The sequence below is a fragment of the Manis pentadactyla genome, chromosome 7 (assembly GCF_030020395.1).
Source record: "Manis pentadactyla isolate mManPen7 chromosome 7, mManPen7.hap1, whole genome shotgun sequence".
NCBI classification, from domain to species: domain Eukaryota; kingdom Metazoa; phylum Chordata; class Mammalia; order Pholidota; family Manidae; genus Manis; species Manis pentadactyla.
Window position 1 is genome coordinate 54,299,983 of NC_080025.1, and position 23,210 is coordinate 54,323,192.

General features: G+C 40.2%; 1 protein-coding gene across 2 annotated transcripts in view; it reads left to right on the top strand.

Moving 5' to 3' along the window:
• AMPH (amphiphysin) overlaps positions 1-23,210 on the top strand; it is a 228,175-nt gene that overhangs the window by 145,468 nt on the left and 59,497 nt on the right. For both annotated transcript variants that reach the window (XM_036918931.2, XM_036918932.2), the window contains exons 4-10: positions 772-866; positions 3,908-4,003; positions 9,597-9,704; positions 11,529-11,614; positions 19,825-19,900; positions 20,592-20,674; positions 22,968-23,106. In XM_036918931.2, coding sequence (XP_036774826.2) covers positions 772-866; positions 3,908-4,003; positions 9,597-9,704; positions 11,529-11,614; positions 19,825-19,900; positions 20,592-20,674; positions 22,968-23,106 — 683 coding nt within the window. The remainder of the gene's footprint in view (positions 1-771; positions 867-3,907; positions 4,004-9,596; positions 9,705-11,528; positions 11,615-19,824; positions 19,901-20,591; positions 20,675-22,967; positions 23,107-23,210) is intronic.

A 23,210-nucleotide genomic window follows, 5' to 3' on the forward strand; every position in this document is an offset into this window, starting at 1 on the left:
GCTTTACCCTTCATGTTTGAGGGAGGGCTGGAGGGGAGCCCGGAAAAGATTTGATGATGCTTTGATCAATACATTGCCCTCAGAAACTTGATCTTTCCTGCTATTTAGTAACCATAATTTTTGTACTATACCCAGTGTACCTGTAATGACTGTTGACCCATAGACTTAAGAATGCTAAGCTTTCTGAGAGTTCTGGTTTAAAGCTGTCTATACAGCTTCTAATAATACAGGAAAAAGAAAAACACTCTTTTTTTCTTCAAAAATTTGTAGACCACTTAAGCCACTTTCAACTGTTGTGTCCTAAAATCCTATTGATTTTGCTTCTACCTGCTTCTCAAAAAATGCTCTATTGCTTATACTGAAAGTCATTTAAGATTGATTTTATTTTTAGACTTCTGTAGTTTTATATACAAGTATTCTCAGTGTCCTGCACATTATGGTTACATGCCATTTAGCAAGTGACAGCACACATAATAGAGTACACTACTATTGTTTTCTGAATAGGACACCTTGTTATTTTTTTTTCAAGACCTAGTATCTATTATTATCATGGAAATAATAGAAAATACACAGTGTAATTGGGTAAGGCTTTGAGACCCTCAAGGGAACATGTGACTACAGAAGAAATCCACAGTTATGCATTCACAGTTTTTCCTGAAGTAGTTAACAAGTACTCAAGATTTTTCTCTCACTTAGAAGAAAAGTAGGAGAAAGAGGAAGAGGCTCCTCACCCACTTCTATCTAACAGGAGTTGTTTTTCTCCAACGCTAGGCATGCAAGAAGCCTCGATGAAGCTCACTGAGTCGCTGCACGAAGTCTATGAGCCTGACTGGTACGGGCGGGAAGATGTGAAAATGGTCGGAGAGGTGAGAGCCAGGATCGCAGTGCAGGGGAGCCTGGGGGTGGGGGTGGGGTGGTTCTGCAAAGCTCCCACCCAGTCCTTCTCACTCCGCCTGTCCCTTGGTCCCCCTGTTACCACTTCACAGCCTTAATCATGAGCAGGCATCTCGTACGCGGAAGGCAAGGGAACAATCCTGTCGTCTGGATCATTCCAAACTCATAGTGACTAATGGACACGGTTGTAAAACTACTTGGGTAGAAAGCTGTGGGTTAAAGGTAATTTTCCTTCAAAATAATAAAAGCATTATTCGGTCCCTTACTATATGTCTTAGCCCATTCCATCAGGAGAGCTGGCTCACAGCATGGTTTTGTGTACTAACTTCACCCCTGTACCCCACCTCCCCCACCCCCCCTTGAAAGCAGAGACAGGTGCTGGGGAGGGCATCTATTTCTCTTAACCCTGAGCTGGTCCACTTGCTGGATTGCAGTGCCTGAGGAGAGACCCGGTTGGCCTCCTGGGGAATTTAGCTCCCTGCAGACCTTGTGCCTGATTGTGTCTTAACACCTGAAATCCAGCTGCTAACTGAGAGCCGTCCAGCTGGTGGGAGGCGGACAGTGTGAGGGAGGCAGAGTGGGGTGGAGACCAGGAGTCTCTGTGTGATGCTGGATGCATTCTTTAATCTTCTTGCACTTCAGTTTCCTCATCTGCAGAATGAGAACAGTAATTGTACACAATAGTAATAACACATGTAAGCCTGTGTATTCTTGTCATCAACATGGTGCTCAGCCATATTATTATTACTGACATTGGAAAGCTGCCTTTCAGGGGTTTTCTCATGTCCCAAGTTCTTTGTTAAAACAAGGAACAGTTGTTTGTCATGCCTGCTTCGCTTGAACTCCTTGCTGCTCATGTAGGCACAGAAGACCTCAGAGCTGCGGCCACCGCGGCTCGGGGGAAGGCCTGGCGGGTGACGCGCCCTCTCCACAGCCTTGGGGAGGGCGGGTTACCCTGCAGCCCAGGCCACGCTGCTCCACAGAAATTCTGACATCCCCACCTTGAGCTTCGTAATCTTCTTATGGCTGAGGTAAAGCAGAGATTTATTTATAGAAGAGCTCTTGTTGGCCCATTAGCTCTTTTGAAAGTTTTCAGGATATACATTGGAAAAACCAGCTCCCACACACCGTTTTCCAATGTAATTATTAAGTAATTGCATCTTCTCTCATGTTTCTTCAATATAAAGACACTGCGTTTCAACATCGTGGTGTTAAATGCCTAATTCATTTTGTAAATTTCTGATTAATGGTGTATAATTAAAACTTCACCATGAAAAGAAATTTTAAGGGAATAATAGGAACTTGTGCTAATGGCTTTTCAGAATACCATTGTCAGAGACTGTGAGTGGCAGTTACCACTGTTAAAATTCATTACTTAAGGAAAGGACTCCTACCTTGGCCCTATGTGGCTGTCAAGATGTTTACAATCTTCAGTTGCAGATCCTAATAGGGGCCCTTTTAATGGCAAAGGAACAGAACACTCCATGTTCACAGCGTCTACTCACATCAGGAGATGAGTCTTTTCAAATACAGAGGATTTAAATTTTTTGTTTGCAAAAAATCCTTGAATTGGAATCTGTAACAATTAGGATTGGTTTTTGAAGTATAAAAACGAAACAGACACAAATAAGTCTCCCCCAGAAGTATTTTCAGCAAGATAGAAACTTCTGTCTTTCCCATAAAGGACTTTGGAGGTGGGCAGCCCAGGTGTGGTGTGGTGGACCCACAAGCATGAGGGGCCCATCTCGGCCATCCTTGCTGCCTCCTCCAGGTTCAAGGGGACTCTGAGTACTGGCCATCTGCTCTCATTTCGGCATTGCCATCAGTAAGAAGGAGGGAGATGGAAGACAAGCCTCTTTTTGGCCGGCACTGAGTTTCATGGCTACACTTAGCGCAATGTAGGCTGGGGAATATACCATCTGGATACTAGGCAGCCGTGGGCCTGGCTAAAACTGGAGGTTCTATTACTTAAAAGAAAGAAAAGGTAGATGCTGGGGACCAAGCAGCAGACTGTCAGGAGACCCCAATGTAGTAATGGAAGAAATGTGAAGATGATCATCTCAGGCACCTACTATACTCCTGGGATTCTGAGAAGCACTTTTCATTGTCCACTCACTTTACTGGGGAAACTGAAACTCAGGGAGGTTCAGTTTTTCACAGTCACATAGCCAGGATATGAATTCCATTCTGGTGAAGCAGCCCACATAATAGACAGATCATGGACTTTGAATCCAAGGTTACAGACCTGTTGAAATGGAGTCTCTCCTTTATCAATTCTGTGGCCAACTTATGTAACATCTCTGGACTTCAGTATCCTTCTCTATTGTGTCAGCAATAAGAATTTCCTCATAAAGCTGTCATGGGAATTAAATGACCTCATGCATACATACACAGGTAAAATATTTAACCCAATGCCTTGATACAGTGAAAGTAGAAGTAATAATAATAATAATACTCAATGTTCATTATATGTTTGCCATAGTTGATACTCCATAAATGGCCCTTCCCAATATGACTAAATTTTCTGCTGTCTCTGTAGAGACTTCAGCAGTAGCTATTGCTTGTTTCTGTCTGGAGTGGTTTCTAATTTCACATATTGCTTCTGAAGCAAGTTGCCTCAGTGGAATTCTGCAGTCCCTTAGCTCTGAAGACCTTCTATAGGGATCTAGGGACATTCTGAAGCTTCTACATTCTTCATTAACACAGATGCAGAAATACATTTTTTAATGAGCTGAGTTCTTAGGTATTGTATCAATATCTACATTGTAAATCAGAACAACATCGTATACTGTTACTATATTGGATATTGCATAGCCTGTATTGTAAATTAGAACTTGAAGCCAAATTGCCTTGAAATTTCATTGTATCATTAAATAATCCACATTCTTTCTAGCATCTACTATCTGGGGAAGTATTTCTTATTTTATAGTTTTAGATTTTTTTTTAGAAGTTTGGTGAAAGGTAGCCAATTAAACTAATTCAGCAGTTATGTCTTTATTTCTCTTTCTTTCAGAAATGTGATGTGCTCTGGGAGGACTTCCATCAAAAGCTAGTAGATGGGTCCTTGCTGACACTGGATACCTATCTGGGCCAATTTCCGGACATAAAGGTATTTTACTCTGTGTCTATAAAGGGAAGAATTGAATTATCCCATGTACTTATTGAAACAGGGGCAAGAGATGAGTGGAATTAAAAGTCCTCAAGCTGATATCAAAGACAGTTGGTAACTTTTCATTTATTTAAGCATGGAATTTTTATCCTGTTCCTGTCAGTATGAAATAAAGGTAGTTACAGAATTTTCCCCTTTCATGTACTGCTTCAGCTTTTTATTTCTCTACAAAGAAATCTTTCTAATACTCTAGATACAAAATTATAAATCAGAGATTTCTGTGTTCTTTATATTCAAACCTTTTTATTGCATAGCACTTGATAAGCATTTCCCCTAGAATAAACAACAGTCACAAGGAAAGGAGGAACTTCATTGTAAACATGACAGCAAGATGTGAACTTTGTTTACTCTTTATTTCGCATATGTTCATAGCACACCTGTGTATTTCTTTTCTCTCCTTGAAATTTTCAGGTTCAGATTGAAGTATTATGATGTAAACATTTCAAGTACATTTGCATCTAGTTCTAAAAATACCATGTCTAAAACACTGTGCTATTTGACACTTGGATTCATTGAGAGGGAAATACACCAGTGAAGAGTATAGTCCACCCTTAGATTTGAAATTGACTCTGGAGGGAAAGATGGTTTTTAAACCATCAGGGTTGCATATGGCAAAGGGTAGCATTCATAGATTTGCTGCGCAATCGTTTTCCCTTCTCAAGGAGGAGTGGCAGGTAAGATAGCCATGTGCTACTCTACCTGTAGGGTGAGGAAGCCATGAACCAGTGTCCACAGGCACCTGCAGTATTGTCTTAAGTAACTTGTGATGTGCAGGTCCATTTGACCGGCCTTCATAGCCATTGCCATAGACCGGGAAACCATCTGCAGTAATGTTCAATGGCCTTGGCCCATAAAGCATAGGGAAGCTTCTTGGCCAAAACAGCACTCATATCAATGATGTTAGCTTCCTTGGGCCAACATAAAATACCTAATACCAGTTGACCAGCAAAGTCCCCAAGTGTGCTTTGGGGCACCCAGGGCACCAGACAAGAACCTAAGGGAACCAGACTAGCTACATTAGCCTTGTTTGCAAAGAGTCACAGAGAAAAAGTCCAAATGATGAATTCTCAGTGATGGTATCGTAATAGGTGGCAGAGCACTTTATTTATCCATTGCATTTCTGTATCCTAATTAAAATATATGCCAATTTTTAAAACTTTCTGGGAAAGTAAAAAATTAAAGTAAAAACAGTTTTTTTTTTATTCTCCAATCTCATGCACTAGCCTATAGGGAATGTGTTTGGGGATATCCCCAGATTATTTGATAGAACTTCAGATTTTTGTCTTTGAACTGGTAGCATTTGTGGAGCAGTCTGAGAATCTCTATCACACTTCAGAAAATTGTTTATGGGGTGGTAGTTTAATATCTATAAAACTCAATCCCCAATAATCAGAAGAGGGTAAGGGAAACACTTTGTCCTCCTGCTTGAACATTTCGAGGCAGTCTGCCATTTGTCTGACTTGTTCATGTGACATATATTCATAGTATGACTTAGCTAAGGAAATAAGGCTGTGATTGACAGGGGAACACATTTTAAAAGTTACTGAGTTTTAGGAACAAAATCTTAGTATCCTCAAAAAAAATATGGAGGATCTTAGTTGTTGTGGTCCTGCGCAGCGACAGTTATTTGGAAGTTGGCCGTACACTCTCTGGGAGTATATTTGTATACTTTGTATATATATAGTCTATTTTGTATATGTCATTAAAAGACAAATACACACAGAAGTACCTACATGAAAACAGAGAGAGATTAAAATAAGACCACATGGATTATACGGACTAGCCTTTGCATTTTTTCCATGTCAGAAAGATGAAGAACTCAGGAGAACTTTTGCTTCAGCAGGGCCTTTTCTTGGGGTCCATGGTTGAGGTCATGCACAAAGACTATCTTTCATTTTCTAAAACATCTTTACACTAGGATTTGGAAATAGTATCATCTTCCTGGATGTCCTGAAGGTGAAATACATGTCATGGTTTTACCTGCTTCATGGACAGAGGCTGACACAAGCTTGTTCTCTCCCTTTCTCTGACGTCGTGTTTAGAATACCATAGCATACACACAGGGTTTCAACCAAGATAGAGGATTACGAAGCTGCTTTATACAATGAACAGCTGAGGAAATAGCAGTGTTTAACTTGGAAAGGAAACTCTCGGGAATTGAAGAGCAGGTGGGAGAGCTGTTTCTAGCATTTGAAAGACTTCTGTGCAAATGCACTTTAGTTACTGTGTGTGCCTTTACTCAGTAAATGGAAGTTAGATGTGGATAGAGATTTCAGCACTTCATAAAGTTGGTGCTAAGTGTTTACATAACAGGTTACTGATGGAAAGGAGGATTGTGATTAAAATACTGAGTGGAGAATTTTCAAAGCATGGAACACAGTTGACTTTTTGAACTCTCATTAAAACCAACAGGATATGTGTAGTTAAAACCTCAGGCAAATTTCCAAATATCCACTGTAGCCATCAGCAAGAGCTACGAAGTACCATTCATGAGGGGGTGATGTTTGACTTTTCCCACTGTGGTTGGCAAGGCACCCAGTGTTACAGTACTTAGTATGCAACACTGAATCTACAATCAGTGCTATAATAAGAGCCAGCTTGTCACCAACCCAGGGAGGCTTACAGCTGTGAGCAGTTATTGTAAAATGTAGTTTACATTCTATCTTGGCAGCTATGCATGAGCAACTAAGCATATATTTACAGCAGTGTGCCAAATGAAATTTGGTTATTATTGAAATTTAAAAGGTACAGTAAATTATTTTCTTTACTGTATAAGGTCAGTGCACAGTGGAAATTTGAAGAAATATTAATTAAACAATTTAAGCTATTTAGTGTTGAATGAGTAAATTTAGTTAAATTTACTATTGGATGGTTAAATAAGAATTGTATCATTTTCTATATAAAAGCTAAAGTGTATTATTAACTCTACCCTTACTTAGGAGATTTGGTTCTTTTTTCCAGTTTCCCAAATATCAGATAGGTAAAGAAACAAGATTGATTTGTTTTTCCAACACAAAAATATATGCATCAAAATGAGTGATGGCCTTTAGAATAGTCATTCTACCATGGTAAGCTCGACTCTGTAATTGACTTGTCAGTTGCACAAGAAAATAAATCACATTACTTACTTCACTTCTTGTTTTTGAACAAAAAATAGGATGCCTGAGTGCACTCTCCCACCTTATTCCCAGTCTTAGGAATAATTGAATTTTAGCTGTTTTAAAAATCAAATTCATCTCCAAAGAACCAGGATCTGCTTCTTGGAAGATACCAAAGGAGAACGCCCCAGCTCCGCACCCTCACCCTCAGGTCCCCAGTGCTGAGCTTTATGAGTTTGCATATTGTTACCCAAGGCCAGTGACTGCTTCAAGGGACACTGTTCCTTTGAAGGTAACAGTTAGATGTTTGCTAAAAATAATGAGCTTTGTCACCTCAGAAGCCTACTGTGTCCACTGTAGGTCACTGAAGGGCGTCACTCTGCCCAGGCTCATTCATCACAGATCGTTAAGCGAATGTGGTGTGTCAGCCATACTTCCCACTACTAACACCAGTGGGAAGTGGTGGGTGCAGAGTGGGAAGTGAAAGATACTGGAGGCAGCTAAATGAGAATAGCTGCCTAGCCCACCTCTCAGCAGTCCTGAAGGGGTTATAAAGGAATAGGCTGAGGTGACAGATGGTAGCTGAGTGGCAGCGTCTGTCAGAGAAACACAGGAGCTGTAGGGGGGGTACTAACCAAGAGTCAGGAGCACAGCTGGGGCAGAGTGGGGCTGGTGAGGGCACTGGGGTCACAATATAGGAGGCCCCTGCTCCCAGCGGCTGACCCCACACTTCCAGGACTCTGAAAGGGAGGCCTTCTCTCAGTGCGCGCCTCACCCCACACCTGGCACTGGTTGGGGGGCTGATGTCTAATTCATCTTTGCCACAGACTTTCAGAGTAATTCTGGACAAATGAGAGGATAATCCCATACAACTGGAAATCCCCTCCAAGTAAAATGGGAATAATCCCTCCACCACACATACCATAGGTCACTGTGAAGATCCCAGGAATGTGACTATGGTTTGTAAGCCAAAAACATTTTTTAAATTTATTTTTCTTATCGCATCAAATTTAAAGTTTCCTTACAGCTCTCCTCCTGCCTTAGTTCTCTAATCAGACTGGCTGAGCATAGCAGCAACTAAGGATCTTTTAAAGAAGGACAGATGCCTGGGCCTTACCTCAGATTCATTAAATCAGTATGTCTTAGTCTGGGGCTCAGGAATCAATCTGACACTATTTGCTTATTAGTTACACCTCTTTTTTAAAAACTTAAATATTTAGTGGTTGCCCTACAATTTATGATGTATCCTTAATTAATCTTAATTAGACTTAATTAAGTCTAACTTCAAGTACTATTATAGCACTTCATAAACAGTCTAAGAATCTTACAATATTCTTCTAGTTCTTCCCTCTCTTCCTTTGTGCTGTTATTATCATACATTTTCCTGTATGTTATAAACTCCACAGTATATTGTTTTTTGTTCTTTGCTGTAGATTATCAATTGTCATTTCAATGCGATTAAAAGTGAGAAAACAAAATCATGTATATTAACTTTGATTAATACTCATTTCTTTGTATAGCTCTACTTAGTATTAACATTCTTATGTTGGCAGTGAATTCTCTTTACTTTGTCCAAAAAACATTTTATTCTCCTTCACTTTTGGAAGATTATTTTCACTGGGAATAGAATTCTGAGTTGGCAGATTTCTTTTTATTTATTTTTTATTTTTCAGTACTTTAAAGATGTCACACCACTATATGGTGGCCTGCATAGTTTCTGAATATTAGTCTTCCATAATTCTTACCTTTGTTCGTTATGTTTTTCTTTATTCTTGATTTTAAGCAGTTTGGCTATGATGTCTTCAGAAGTGTATTGTTTGGTATTTATCCTTCTTGGGATTATATGAGTTTCTTGGTTCTGTACTTGATGTCTTCATTATTTCATACAATTCCCAGCTGTTATCTCTTCATATATTTCTTCCCACTCTCCCTTTCATCTCTTTTTGAGATTCCAGATACTCTATGTTAGATCATCTGATATTGTATTATAGGTCTTATATGCTTGATTTTGTTATTTTTTTCAATTCTTATTTCTCTGTGTTTTAATGGCAATAATTTCTCTTGCTCTATTTCCAAGTACACAGTTTCTTTCCTCAGCTGTTTTAAGTCTAGTGATTGGCACATCAGAGACATTTTCCTACCACTTTTTAAAATTTCTAGCATTTCCATTTGACTATTAAAGCTTCCATGTCTCTGCTGAAATTCCCCATCTTTTATGTCTGTTGTCTACCTTTTCCAACATTTTAGTCATAGTTATCTTAAAACTCCTGTCTGATTTCCAGGGATCATTTATCTACTGAAATTCCAGTCCATATTGATCTGAAGATTCAGTCACGATCCTCAACTGCTCTGAACGAGGAAAGCATTTTGGCAGTCAAAAAGAGAGAATGTATGATCGTGTCTCTTTCTCAGTGCATGTTTTTCCCTGTTGGCAGAATCGCATTGCAAAGCGCAGTAGGAAGCTGGTGGACTATGACAGTGCTCGCCACCATCTGGAAGCTTTGCAGAGCTCCAAAAGGAAGGATGAAAGTCGAATCTCTAAGGTAGGGATTGATCCCACTGACTGTTGACACCACTCTCTATATTTCATGACTTATAACAACTTTGCTTTTTAAAACGAAATATTTCCTAAATAGTGCTTTTTTAAAAAAATTTTTTAATTTTGGTATCATTAATCTACAATTACATGAAGAACATTATGTTTACTAGGCTCCCCCCTTCACTAAGTCCCCCCAACATACCCCTTATTTACAATAGCTAAGATATGGAAGCAACCTAAGTGTCCATCAGTAGATGAATGGATAAAGAAGATGTGGTGCATATACACAATGGAATATTACTCAGCCATAAGAAAAAAACAGATCCTACCATTTGCAACAACATGGATGGAGCTAGAGGGTATTATGCTCAGTGAAATAAGCCAGGCGGAGAAAGACAAGTACCAAAGGACTAAATAGTGCTTTTTAAAACTAAGTATTAAAGGAAATGTGATACTTGTGGGCTGCTTTCCCTAATTTTTAATTAAAAGTAAGGGTTTTCATGTTATTGTAGAATTTGTATTCCTGACACTGATTCATACATTTTGATCAGAATAAACTTTGTACCCCAACAATACTGCAGGATCAATGAAAGTAATAAGTGTTACTATACTTCTTTCTAAGGTTGTAGTGCTTATTTGAAGCTAAAATGGAGGTTCAGATAGGAAATCAAGTTTGAAATTCTCAGACGTAATTTATGGTTGTCTGAAAGTAGAGACATGTGCTAGGTTTGTATAATACTCATTGTCTCTTAGAAAGCCCATTTCAGTAGCTTTACCATGCATGTCACTCACTCACAGATGCCAACTAACACCTGCTGACTACTCCCTTTGCTTCTCATCTTGCCTTCCCGGATCTGCCTACACACAGCTGTCTGAATGGTGTTTCTACATCGTATATCTAGATACGTGCTTAAGCCTTTTAATGGCTCCCATTGCCTTAGAAAAGAAATCCTAAATTTTTTAGCATAGCATGTGAGGCCTTCACAACTTGGTTATGACTCACCTGTCTATCCTAATCAACTTTCAAGACTTCCTCCCCACATCCCCTTCCATGCACACATCCTAAGCTAGAGCCTTCATGACCTGCACATTGGTTCCTGAGCATCTCCATTAACAACTGCCCTTCATTCAAGACTCCAGAACTGCCAGGCATCACGTTCGACACTGTATCTATATCAGCATTCCCTAATATAGCACCTGTGAAATAGGTGTTTTTACAGATGAGGTAGCTGAGGTGAAGGAAGTAAAACAGTCCAACAAGTTCACACAGGAGGTAAGCTAGAATTCTAACCCAAGGGACTCCACCTTTATGTACTGCTGTCCCTTCTCCACCCACTTCTTTAGCAAACATTTGCTGATTCTTTGAGGTTAGTTAAAAATCACTCCCTATGGAACTTTCACTGTTCTTTGCACCATCTTCCCTAGCAGCATGCTTCAGAACAGATTGTAAACCTTATCTTGTAATTATTTAGATTTCCCTCTAGACTGGGAATTTGTTTGGGAAGCATCATGTCCAGTATCCAGAGCAGAGCAGGGTATGTGACATACAGTTAACACATTTTTGTAGAATGAATGAATCTGCCAGAGACTACAGGCGCAACCACTGTAATCAATTCAGTTTTCTTGTATTAGTAAGACTAAATATTTCACTTTTATTGAAAAAAAATCATGTGAATTTTAACCAGAAAAATGTCTCTCCTTGAAATGTTTCCTGAAGGCCATAAAGCTTTTCCTATTTTATGTTAAATAATGTTGTTGTATATAGAAATGGCTTGTGTTTCAGTAATTTTTTTTTTTAGCATAAACCTGTGTTGTTTATCATTTCTAGGCAGAAGAAGAATTTCAGAAAGCACAGAAAGTATTTGAAGAGTTTAATGTTGACTTACAAGAAGAGTTACCATCTTTATGGTCAAGGTAAAGATGCTTCTGTATGGGTTGTACATGTCACTTCTAGAAGTTCAAGAATGGTGAATATCCCTTATCTTCTCTTCGTTGCCTGTGATGCATCAGCACTATCCAACAGATGTGTCCTTTATCTGTGCTTCCAAATATGGTAGCTATTAGCCACATGTGGCTGGTTGTGGAATGCTTGGAATATGGCTAGTATGACTGAGGAAGTGAGTTTTAGATTAAATGCATTTTGTTTTGATTCATTAAATTTAAATAACCCCAGGTGGCCAGCAGCTACCATAGTGATGGTACAGTTTTGCACCATGATAGATTTCTCAAGTGGAATCCCAAAGCTCAACTGGAGGCATTATGAGAACAGCCCTTAACTTTGGGAGTTTACAAAGCTACCCTTTTAGCTCTTGGCAGCACTTCTTTTATTCTGAGAGTTCATCCAGTTTTCTGGCTTTGATGCCAAGCCTCTACTTTCAACTCTTACCTTTTAACCTAAATTTCACTCCTGTTTTAAGTACTAAATATTCTTATTTATAGTTACTCTGCGTTTCTCATGGCATTAATTCATTTTTCCATCATTTGTCTTATTTTTCCTGCTCTATAGTAGAACCAGAAGTTGTTGGACAAAGTGGAGCCTTGTATCTCTCAATTTCCATCAGCATCCCCCTGCTTTCATGCCAAATAAACAGAATTTTGGTTGCCATGTAACACTGCTTTAAGTGAGATTCTCTAACCCAACTTCCAATGATATTGTTCCCCACTAGAGCACTCCTATATAGAAATTCTAGAGCTTGTACTTATCCTCTAAAATTATAAGCATTTTGAGCATCTAGACTGGAGTTTGTCCATGTCTGTGTTCATCTCTAGGGCTCTCAAATTTGACAATAGTTGGCATTCAATGTTTACTTTTGAACTACTGAAATATATAGAGCAAATTTTGGCTAGTTTATTACAAAACTAAGCCGTAGGACATGTCTGCTACATTGTCCAGCCATAACCCAAAGTTTAACATGTGTGAAATTAACTCATTGCTCACCTGAATTCATTCATTCTTTCAACATCTGCTTTTCTCTTTTTGCTACTTTTTAAACACAATAAAGTATTCTTGGGATCCTAGCCCCAAAGCTTTGGAGTCATAGACTATGGGAACCCAAGGGACCATCAAAGGAAACAATCCATCCCTCTTCTGTGTGGTCCTCCAGACTGGTCTCTCCCTCCCCATCCTCACTGCCACCATCCCAACCCTCAACATCCTCTTGTGGATTATAATGCAGTCTTGGCCTCACTGTTCTGTCTTCAACTTGATCCTGTGCACCTCTTCATTGGGAAGCTCCACCTTGACAATCTGTGGACTGCTTGGTAATTTGCTGAATGTGCCCAAAGAAGACCTCTCTTCTCCCTCAATGAGGGTCTCGGACAGTTGAATATATAAAATTGTTTTAGGGATTAGATGAGATGAATATTTATCATTTTAATTTAGTTATTCATGCCTATTTAAAATCACAAATGATACAAAATTATGTGTTTTTTAAGAAATGTTTTTTACACTCTCAAATTTCAAGAAATGTATTCACAATCTTTATATACATCTTTGGCATCCACGGCTTTGTACTCATTAAAGACACTCATCAAGTCAACTGGTAATTCTCTGGAACTTATCACCTTAATGGATATTCCATTCCAAACACAAGTTGTCATCTGTATACAATTAAGACAACTATTCTTCTCATTTTTTCCTATAAAGGAATTTTTGTGATCTCAAATATACCTACTCCATTGCTTTTTTAGATATATCTTTAAAAATGCTTGTGTACCACAATGCTCAACACTTCCAATTATGAGATAAGCCTCCTGGGAAAATTGCCAAAATTGCCAAAGACAGTTATTATTTTCCCTAATGTGTACTGGGAATGTAACAAAATTTCTGTTTCTAGCGCTCTCTGTAAGCATCTAAAACTAGGCCTTCGCCAGATAGTATTTGGCTGTTCAAAATAAAGTAATTGTCACAGTGTCTTGTGATATGAGACTTTGTGGGGACTTAACCACAACGGGAATATTTGAGGGACAACTTTTGCAGAGAAACCTTTCCCTTCTCTGGTCATATACAGTATAGACGCTTCAGTGCTTTTTAACCCAGCCTACCTTCTCACACCGGCACTCAAGGTTCTTGTCCTTTTTATGTCAATCAGATTCTACCCTTTGTTCAAACTTAGATTAGACCTTTCTTTATATATAGTATGTTCCTTGACTAAGCCCAGATTGTTCAACCATAATAATTGTGTGTACTGTGTGTGCGTTTGTGTGAAAGAGAAAGAGAGGGAGGGATTATTGAATACTTTCTATTTGCCAAGCATCATTTTGCATACTTTACATATATACAATTACATATATATATATATATCCCCATTTTACAGATGAGGAAGCTAAGGATCATATTGGTCAAACACTTTGTCTAGGTTTATAAGGTTTATAAATCTTCAAGCTGGCACTTAAAACATTTCAGTGTTTCTTCCTGTAAACCCTGCTGTCTGTATTTAGTGCCTCTCTTTTATTTAAAATGAAACTATGCAGACTTTCCTAAATAGAGTTTATTTCATAAAATTATTTCATAAATACACATGTTTTCTTCCAAGCCCTATTGCTCCATCTTGAAATTGAGGTTGGTAGTACTCTGGTATATTCTTTGCCTTTTGTGGTGAACTGAATAATACTGAACACATTGTAATGAGCATTTATTAACTCATTAATGGCTGAAATACTATATTGAACTATTCATAGCCATTCAAAATGTTGGGTGGAATATTCTGTATATGTCTGCTATGTGCAATTGGTCTGTAGTATTGTTCAAGTCTTCTGTTTCCTTATCAGCTTTCTGCCTAGTTGTTCTTTCCATTATTGAAAATGAGACACTGAAATTTCCAATTACTACGGTGAATTGTCCACATATCTTCAATTCTGTCAGCTTTTGTTTTGTGTGTCTTGGAGCTTTGTTGTTAAATGTACAGTTGCGCCTTGAATGACACAGGTTTGAACTACACAGGTTAACATATATTTGGATTTTTTTCAGTAAACATATTAGAAAAATTCTTGGAGATTTGTGACAATTTGAAAAAACATTTTCCCTCCTTCTGCTTATTTTATTGCAAGACTGTAGTATGTAATACATATAACATATGAAATATGTATTCATTGATTGTTTATGTTGTCTGTAAGGCTTCTGGTCAACAGTAGGCATTAAAAGTTAAATTTGGGGAGTAAAAAGTTATACTTGGCTTTTCAATTGCATGGAGGTTTGGCAGCCCTAACCTCTGCATTATTAAAGATCAGCTGTATTTATGGTTATAATTAGCATAACTTCTTGATGGATTGACCATTTTATCTTTGTAAAATGTCCTCCTTTATCTCTAGTAGTACATTTTGTCTATTTTGTCTGATATTACTGTAGCCACCTCAGCTCTCTTTTGGTTACTCTTTGCATGATTGAATTTCTTTTTCTTTCAACCTGTTTGTGTCTGTAAAGTGTCTCTTGCATATACAAAGTTGGATTTGTGTGTGTGTCTTTTATCCATTCTGCCAGCCTCTATCTTTTGAACAGCATGCTGAGGCCATTATATAATAACTGATAAAGTAGGCAGTGTGGCTACTGTTTGGTGTTTGCTATGTCTTGTGTCTTTTTTGTTCATCTGTTCCTCCGTTATCCTCATACTTAGCAAACTCTTTAAAAATTTTGCATGTATCAGGGAAAAAAGAAATAAAATACTACCTAGAGGGGGATGTAGGTTCGATTTTAAAAAAGGAAACATTAGGGTGTGTTTGTACATTCTAAAGGAGCTTACAATTCATAAGAGAGAGAGAGGTATCACAAAGGAGGGAGGGCTCCAAAGAGAATGCTTGAGCTGTTTCTTTTAAAATGAGTAGAGTCACCATTTAGTGAAAAGGACTTTCTAGGCTGAGGAAAAGTATGAATAAAGGCATAAAGGCATGGAGATTGAAACAGATATGTGAGTTCATGAAACTTTAATTCATTTATTGTAGCTGGAGGTTGGAGTGCCAGGGTTGAGGAGGATGGTTGTGGTGTTAAAGCAGAAGAGAGGCGGTAGTCAGATTCACTCACTATCACTCAGCAGATGTCGACTGACCACCTACTGTGGCCCAAGCACTCTTTCAGGTGCTAAAGATCCTGCACTGAAGGTTTTTGCTTTCTTGGAGCTTACACTGAAGGATAGGGAAAGGCAATTACCAAGAAAAGAAATAAAGAGTAAAATATCAGACAATATGTTCAATGCAGAAAATAAAACAAGGTAATTGAGTGGAGCATGACAGCAGATGAGTACCTAGTATAGACTGGGTGGCTAGGGGAGGCTTCTCTCAGAGAGGTGGATAGTACATGAAGAAAGGGAAGGTTTATGGAAGTACTCAGTTCCATTATATTTATATATGCTGAGTTTGAGGAATGATTAGGAACTCCAAAAGGATATGTTCATTGATCTAACTAAATCTGGAGTTCAAAAAGAGATTTGAGGTAGTAGTTGGTGTCTTGAAGGTGGGTGAGGTAGGTGGCAAGGTAGATCAGGTGGCAAGATGAGGGCAAAAAGAACCTTTAAGAGCACTGATATATAAGGGCTTTGCTGAAGAAGAGCCTGAGAAGAAATCATCAGAGACGTAGGGAGAGACCTGGAAAAGCAGTTTCTCAAAACACCAAGAATGGAGAGAATTTTGTAGGTGAGAGAGAGCGTGCTGGCGGTGTCTTGCACAAGAGATGGAGTGGATGAGGCCCGCAGAGGCACTGCCTTCCGTGAGCGTCCGAGAGGTTCCTGCTGTGATGGGGTCAGGAGCGGTTGCCCGGCTCTGGAGGGTCCGTGGGAGACAAGGAAGCAGCTGTAGACGTCATCTGCTGTTCTGAGCGTCTCTGCTGTGGTGGAAGGAATGAGGGATAGTGACAGCAGGATGACAAGGCAAGGGAAGCCTTGAACAGGAACTTTCACCATTTTGAGAAGATGACAGTGGGAGTGGCAGAGGTGGGATGATTTAGGACTGAGGACGTGGGGCATGTAGGGTGTGAGGACAAGGACAAGGACGGGGTGTTGACAGAGCCACCAGACAGTGCTGAGAGGCAAACCACAGGGCCCCGGCTTAATGATGCAAGATGGGGAGCCTGAGGGGGGCAGTAGCCTGGAAGGACAGCGGCTGTGCTCTCTGAGGAATCAGCAGGTCACCCAGGGAATGGAAATGAAGGAAAGCAGGCTCTGGCAGCCTGGGGAATCACGCACACGTGTAGGCCACTGACCTTCTTACTTCAGTTGTGAGTGATGGCAACATGCCCGACATGCAGTAGTAATTCATTGCAGAATATGTATAAAAAAAGGTGCTGGGCACGGAGGTCACCACGTTAGGAGTCCGTGATTTGGTTGGACAGTCCTCAGGATGACCCCGTCCGCTGGGTTAGTCTGAGGACTGAGGGAAGGAGAGCGAGGGAAGCCACGAGATGTGCGTGCGCCGTTGCGGGCGGCGAACGGTGCTGCACTGGGGGCGGTGCTGGGAGGTTGACGGACAGGCTGTGAAGAGGTTGAATGCGCGTGGCCTGGAGCTCAGAGGACCTGTGCAGATGAGCTCAGACCCTCACAGGAGTGCCAGAAGAAAGCTCTTCCTCCCCAACCCCTTCACTGAGGGGCGGCGGAGGAAGCCTTCTCCATTACAGGGGCTCAGGGGAAGCAGTGAGACCCCACCGAGGGAGGCAGGGCAAGGCAGAGGGGAGCGTGTCCTGCCTGCGAACTCAGGCTGTGATAGCTCAGCTGTTAATCCTTTCACTGTTCCTAAGAACAAAGAAACATCTTAATAAAGAAATTAAGTTGGTCTTGACAGCTAACCAGAAGGGGCCTGTAGGTACCTCAGAAAAGTCCTTTAGGGAAAAGGTAATGTCTCAGAGTCCCTTGTTTATGAGGAGCTTATGAAATGAAACCTGCCAAGCAGATAATGCCAGTAGTCAGAGCCTGGGACTCTCTGTGGGTGTATATCTATCTCACTGCTGGTGGCACCAGTTTTTCACAAGCCAAAGTTACAGTCAGAATATGCCGTTCCGGTGGATCCACTACCACATTTGTTCACTTACTGGCTTGTTCGGTCATTCGTTCACTCACTCACGGGACACTCGCGGCGTGCCTGCTCTGACAGGGTGCTGTCTGAGGTGCTGGGCCTGTGATAGTGAACTAGCAACTCCTTTGAAAGAGTCTCTGATTTCATAAATCGGAGAAAATCACTGTGTGATCAGTTGCATCAATAATGTTGAATGCTTTTTTTCCAAATTAAGTATATACTAGTTGATTTAATTTCTAAATTATAAAAAGAAACCATGAAAATATTAGAAAATTATAGACACTTGTTTAGCCATTCTAAGTAAGGTATTTATTTCTGTGCCACTGATTTCTCTAAATAATAATTAAGATAGACAAGTTAAGATGTGCTGTCTAGGAGAAAACAAAATTTAAAGACAGAAGAATACTTTCTTGTTTCTTCTAAATGTCTCCAAGTTCAACACATTTAATAGAAAATCCTTTACCAAAAAATAAGAAAAATATAAGCACTAAGAAATAGGCAAAAACTATGAATAGGTGACTCACAAAAGAAGTACAAATGGGCCAAAATAAATGAACAAAAAAGTGTTAATGGTAATTAAAGGAATATAAATGTAAAAGTCAGCAAGATGCTAAGCTAATTCTTGCTGAATAAATTTTACGAAGGTTTTAGATAAAGTCACATTCAACGTGGAGGGACTTTAGAGGCCCTGTCTGTGTCGGGATAGTTTGGCCTCACACATCAAATCTTCCATCATCTGTACCTTGCCACAGCATTTCCGTTCAAGAAATATTTCCTAAGGAAATAGTAAAGCTGTGTGCAAAGTTTCATAGTTCTTCAGTAGGGTTTTGTTCATCATAGTGTGAAATCAGTGAAAGTAAAATAATACCCACCAAATTCAACCTCATCCCCCCCTCTGGTCCAGGCACCCCGTTCTCTCAAATCCAACCTGTTCTTCAGGGTAGCCTGTTGTCTCCTGTCAAACAAATGTTTGGAGCTGGCTCAGGGCCATTACTACCTTCTCTCTCAGTTCCTTCAACTATTTCTGTGCGTATGTGTTCAATTTTTGGTATTTAATTGTGTAGGCCCTTTTGTGGTAACTTTAACATATACATGCTGTTTGAGATCTGCTGCCTTCCCTCCCCAGTATGAATCAAGCATATGTGTTCATGAGTCAGCCGCTCGGGGGGGTTCCCCTAACATCGTTGTTAGTTCCTGGAGCCACCTTAACCCCCCACCAGACATGCACCCACAGACAGGCCTAACCACAGTTGGATAGGCCCTTTGTGGAGTAACTGAATGAGGAAAGGGATGAGGAATTACTGTCTGGTTGATCGGGGTCCTAGAGAAGGGCCTCTGTGTTGTCATTCAGAGTGTCCCAGGGTGACTTCTCTGCAAATGATACAAAGAGTTGGGTCCCTCTGCACAGTGTTGTCGGGTAACTGCAGGCTCTCCCTCCCTCCCAGCTGCTGCCTTAGTTAGACCCCTCACACAGAGTTCAGGTCCTCTCCTCTTCCCCATGCAAATATGGTTAGGGGCTGCAAATAACTATTGCCTGCAAATAAATGCTGTGCTCCATAAAAGCATGCAGGATTGCAACTAATTGGTAGGTTTTTTACTTCCCTTTATCAAACATATTTTAGAGCCCAAATATATGATACCAAACTAGACCATTTATATGTTCTAAAAATTAATAATAAATTTCTCCATCTCAAATCCTTTACATGATATGCATCTAAATACAAACAAATTCTAAGGGCAGTGGTTTCGAAAGTGTTCCCTCTGAACCAGCATCATCAGTACCACTACAACTTGTTAGAAATGCAAATTCTCTGACCCTACCTCAGAGCTTACTGAATCAGAAACAAACCTGCAGGTGATTCTGATGACAGAAAAGTGTAAGATCCACTCTCTTAGGGTATTAAACTACATTTTAGGGGAGGATGTGTTCGATGCCAAATGATGTTACTTTTGTTTATTAACAGATCAGGAAAGGCACGTCATTCATTGGGTTAAGTATTTTATTTAAGGCAATGCTTTTCAAAATTATATAAAGGAAAACCTGTTTTTAATGCATTTCTTCGCCATTAGGAACAGTTTTACTGACATGTCTCCCTCTCTCCTTTCGTTTTTGTATCTCCACATGGTAGACGGGTTGGATTTTATGTCAACACTTTCAAAAATGTCTCTAGCCTTGAGGCCAAGTTTCATAAGGAGATTGCAGTGGTAAGTTATGATGATTATTCTTACTTAGGGAAGATAAAGTAAATGAACACTGATTCTGAAAGCAAATGGAATGGCAGAGGGTTATGCAAAAAATCTGCTCACCTGCATGTTCCTTTTCATAGTGTGTTATTGCTCTCAGCAATATTGCTAGTTTTTTGAAATGACCACATAGTTCTCCATATCCTAAAAAAAATTTGTTTGTGGGTTTACAAAAATGCTCTCATTGGTCATTGCCTGCTTTTATTTCTCTTCTGAAATTCTTCTCATTGTCACAATCTTTTTTTTTCCCAGTCATTTTTTAAAGTTGAAGTTCCAAATGATACTTTAAGGCTGAAGAAAAATTGTTCTTCAAATATTCAGATAACTCAACTGGTATTTTCCGAGTTCAGCAGGATGGCTGTTTGACGTTCTCTCTAATAGAGTCGATGTAAACAATAAGTTTTTGCTTTCTGCTCCCTACTCATTAATAAATATATTTTGATGTGCTTTTGTTAGTTTACTTGTGTTTGTGGCCTTCCTGTTTCGACATGAATTTTAAATTGGACCAGATACAGATTTGCATTATCCTGAGACCATCCATACTGTCATAAGATTTTTAGTTTTTCAAGAAAGCATTCCTTTCTTGGGGCAACAGCCTGATTGGCCCCAGGAGGACCTGCAACTAATAGATCAGCGGCCCCTGTCCCTTTAGCTTTGCCACAGACTGTATGAAGTGATGACGAAGCTGGGAGATGAGCACGCCGACAAGGCCTTCACCATTCAAGGAGCTCCCAGGTAGGCCACTTCATCAGAGCCCAGTTCACGTCCACCTTTATGTGATGTTTCTTGATTTCTTCAGTCTGTACCAGCCTGTACTAGTTTACTTGTTTTGTAAAAATCTAGTGCTAAGTTGCTTTTCCCTGTGAAGGCTGACACCAGCCTTAGTTCTGTGCTTTTACATTCACCTGCAGCCTTCAGATTCACCCAGCATGGGCTTTTGTTACTGATACAAGAATTGGCTGCCGCTCTCTGCTTTCCATGGGACCTCACAGCGGCAGTGTGAAGTTTTAACAGAGAATTTCTAGTTGTGCATTTGTTACTTTCTTTGGAGAAGAAAGGAGTTCCTCAAACTCAGACACGTAGTCCTTATGTTTAATGTTGGTGCTGGCATCTGTGATGAATCCATTTTGGGAAAGGAAAGAGGGAGTAGGTGAGACGTCCCATCACCTTACCTCTAACTTGACCTCAGAAACTCTGCACTGTTCTTGGCTTTATTGCTCATTGTTAAGCTGAGTATGCCAGTCAGATACACCATGGTGAGCGATCCACAGGTAAATTGTCTGCCTTGCCAGGATTTGGCTTCGTACCTATTTCCATGATTTTGCAATCCCTTTATTTCATCCTTCTCCAGCATTACATCCTCAAGGAATGCCTAGGGCACCTTGGGCTGGAAGTCAGAGGACTCAGCTTTCAGGTTTATGACTCTCTATTAATGTGTTCTGCCTTCCTTGAGAAAGTCCAATAACCTCTCTGGTTTAGGACTCATTTTTTTTTTAGTTAATAGACAAAAAATAGATGCTGTTGAACTAAATGGCTTCTAAGGTAACATGTAGTCCTATAATTCTGTATTTGTGATTTTTAAAATCAGTCAATGTATATGCTCATACACATGCATTTATAAAAACATACCCACTTCTATGCAGACACCACCATGTCCATATGTTAGTGTTTGGGTCTCTCTGGAGATTGCTGATTTTCTTATTCGATGCTCTTTGCATTAGCTATACTGTGGTCTTTCCAAGGCTGCTCAGTGAGTGAGCAGTAAGTACGTGTTTTCTTTCTTGGGGACAGAACATTGCCTAAAAGAATACATCAAAGGTGGAGAGTCACTGTTTCCAATAAGGTCATTTCACTATAGAGAAAGAAAAATAAACATTGTAATGAGAATATCAAAATGACATTTGGGTGTTTTAGAAATGAAATACATGAAAAAAAACGAAGTTTTTCTCCCTTATCGAAGGAGCAAATGCATCTGAAAATTTCAATGTTGCTGAGTCAGAACGAAGAGAAAGGGGGTTCAGAACCACTTAAGAAATGATGTGGCTTTCATTTGTTCCAGCGTTGCTCTGCAGAACGAGGGGTGGTGCACTCAGTGGGGTCTCTTGTTAAGCATAACCTAGGTCTGTGCTCCTCAGAGGCCGTAATTGCTGGTGCCCAGCCCAGACACACCAGGTATCCTGTTCTCTCCAGGACCAATCCCGCAGTCCCTTGAGCCATGCTGTGCTGTATATGCTCATTATTTTGGGATACATACCCTGTTCCCTCAATCTGTAGACTTTAGAAATTCTTAGAGAGTACAGTGTGGCCTGTGTCCTCCTAGTCTTTGCATCTGAGCAGTTCCCAAGCCTCTGTGAACTTGTGCCCAGACCGGAGCAAGGCTCCAGGTAGATCAGTGACTAGTGTCTGTCACCCTATTTGTTTGCACATTTCAATGTGTCTGCGTTGAGTCCTTGTTCTAGAAGGTGTAGAAAGAGAAACAGTTAATGAATTGACTTTCAAATGTTATCAGAAAGCACTCCTACAAAATCCTAACACTCTCCTAAGGATGCCTTTTAGCCTAACATTTATAATTTTCAGAGTTGATTTTTCTGTAGATTATGACACTGCAGGATTCTCTTGCATTCAAAAGTGAAATTAGTTAAGTTAATTCAGCTTATGTTTGGGAGATTCTTACAGATCCTCTTTGGCACAGTGGAGAGAACAGGGATTTGCATTATTAAGACCTGAATTCAGATCCACTAAATTGCTGAGTGACTTCAGAGATTTTAACCTTTCTGTATTTACCTGTAAAGTGGTAACAGTAATGCATGGGTATCATGGCGATAAGAGATAATACATGAATAGGTTCTGGCCCACAGTGGGCAATATATGGCACCAATTATCACCATAACTGTTACTAATAAGCAGAATTCACCTGGAAGGGGGCGTAGATAGCACACTACCTAGTAAGCCTCAGGCTCTCCTGGGCTGGAGGACCTGACAAGTACTGTGCCTGGGAGGCCCTTGCTTACTCTTGTGTGTTGTCTAGTGACTCTGGCCCTCTCCGCATCGCCAAGACACCTTCACCACCAGAGGAGGCTTCTCCCCTGCCCAGCCCCACAGCTAGTCCCAACCACACGCTGGCACCTGCGTCTCCCGCACCGGCCAGGCCCAGGTCACCCTCACAGGTAGGACGATGTCAAATACCTTGGGGGAAGTGAAGGGACTAATGGTGCGACGACCCCATCTAGGGTCATCTGCGGTGCTGGGGCAGTAAGAAGTTTCCAGCTGG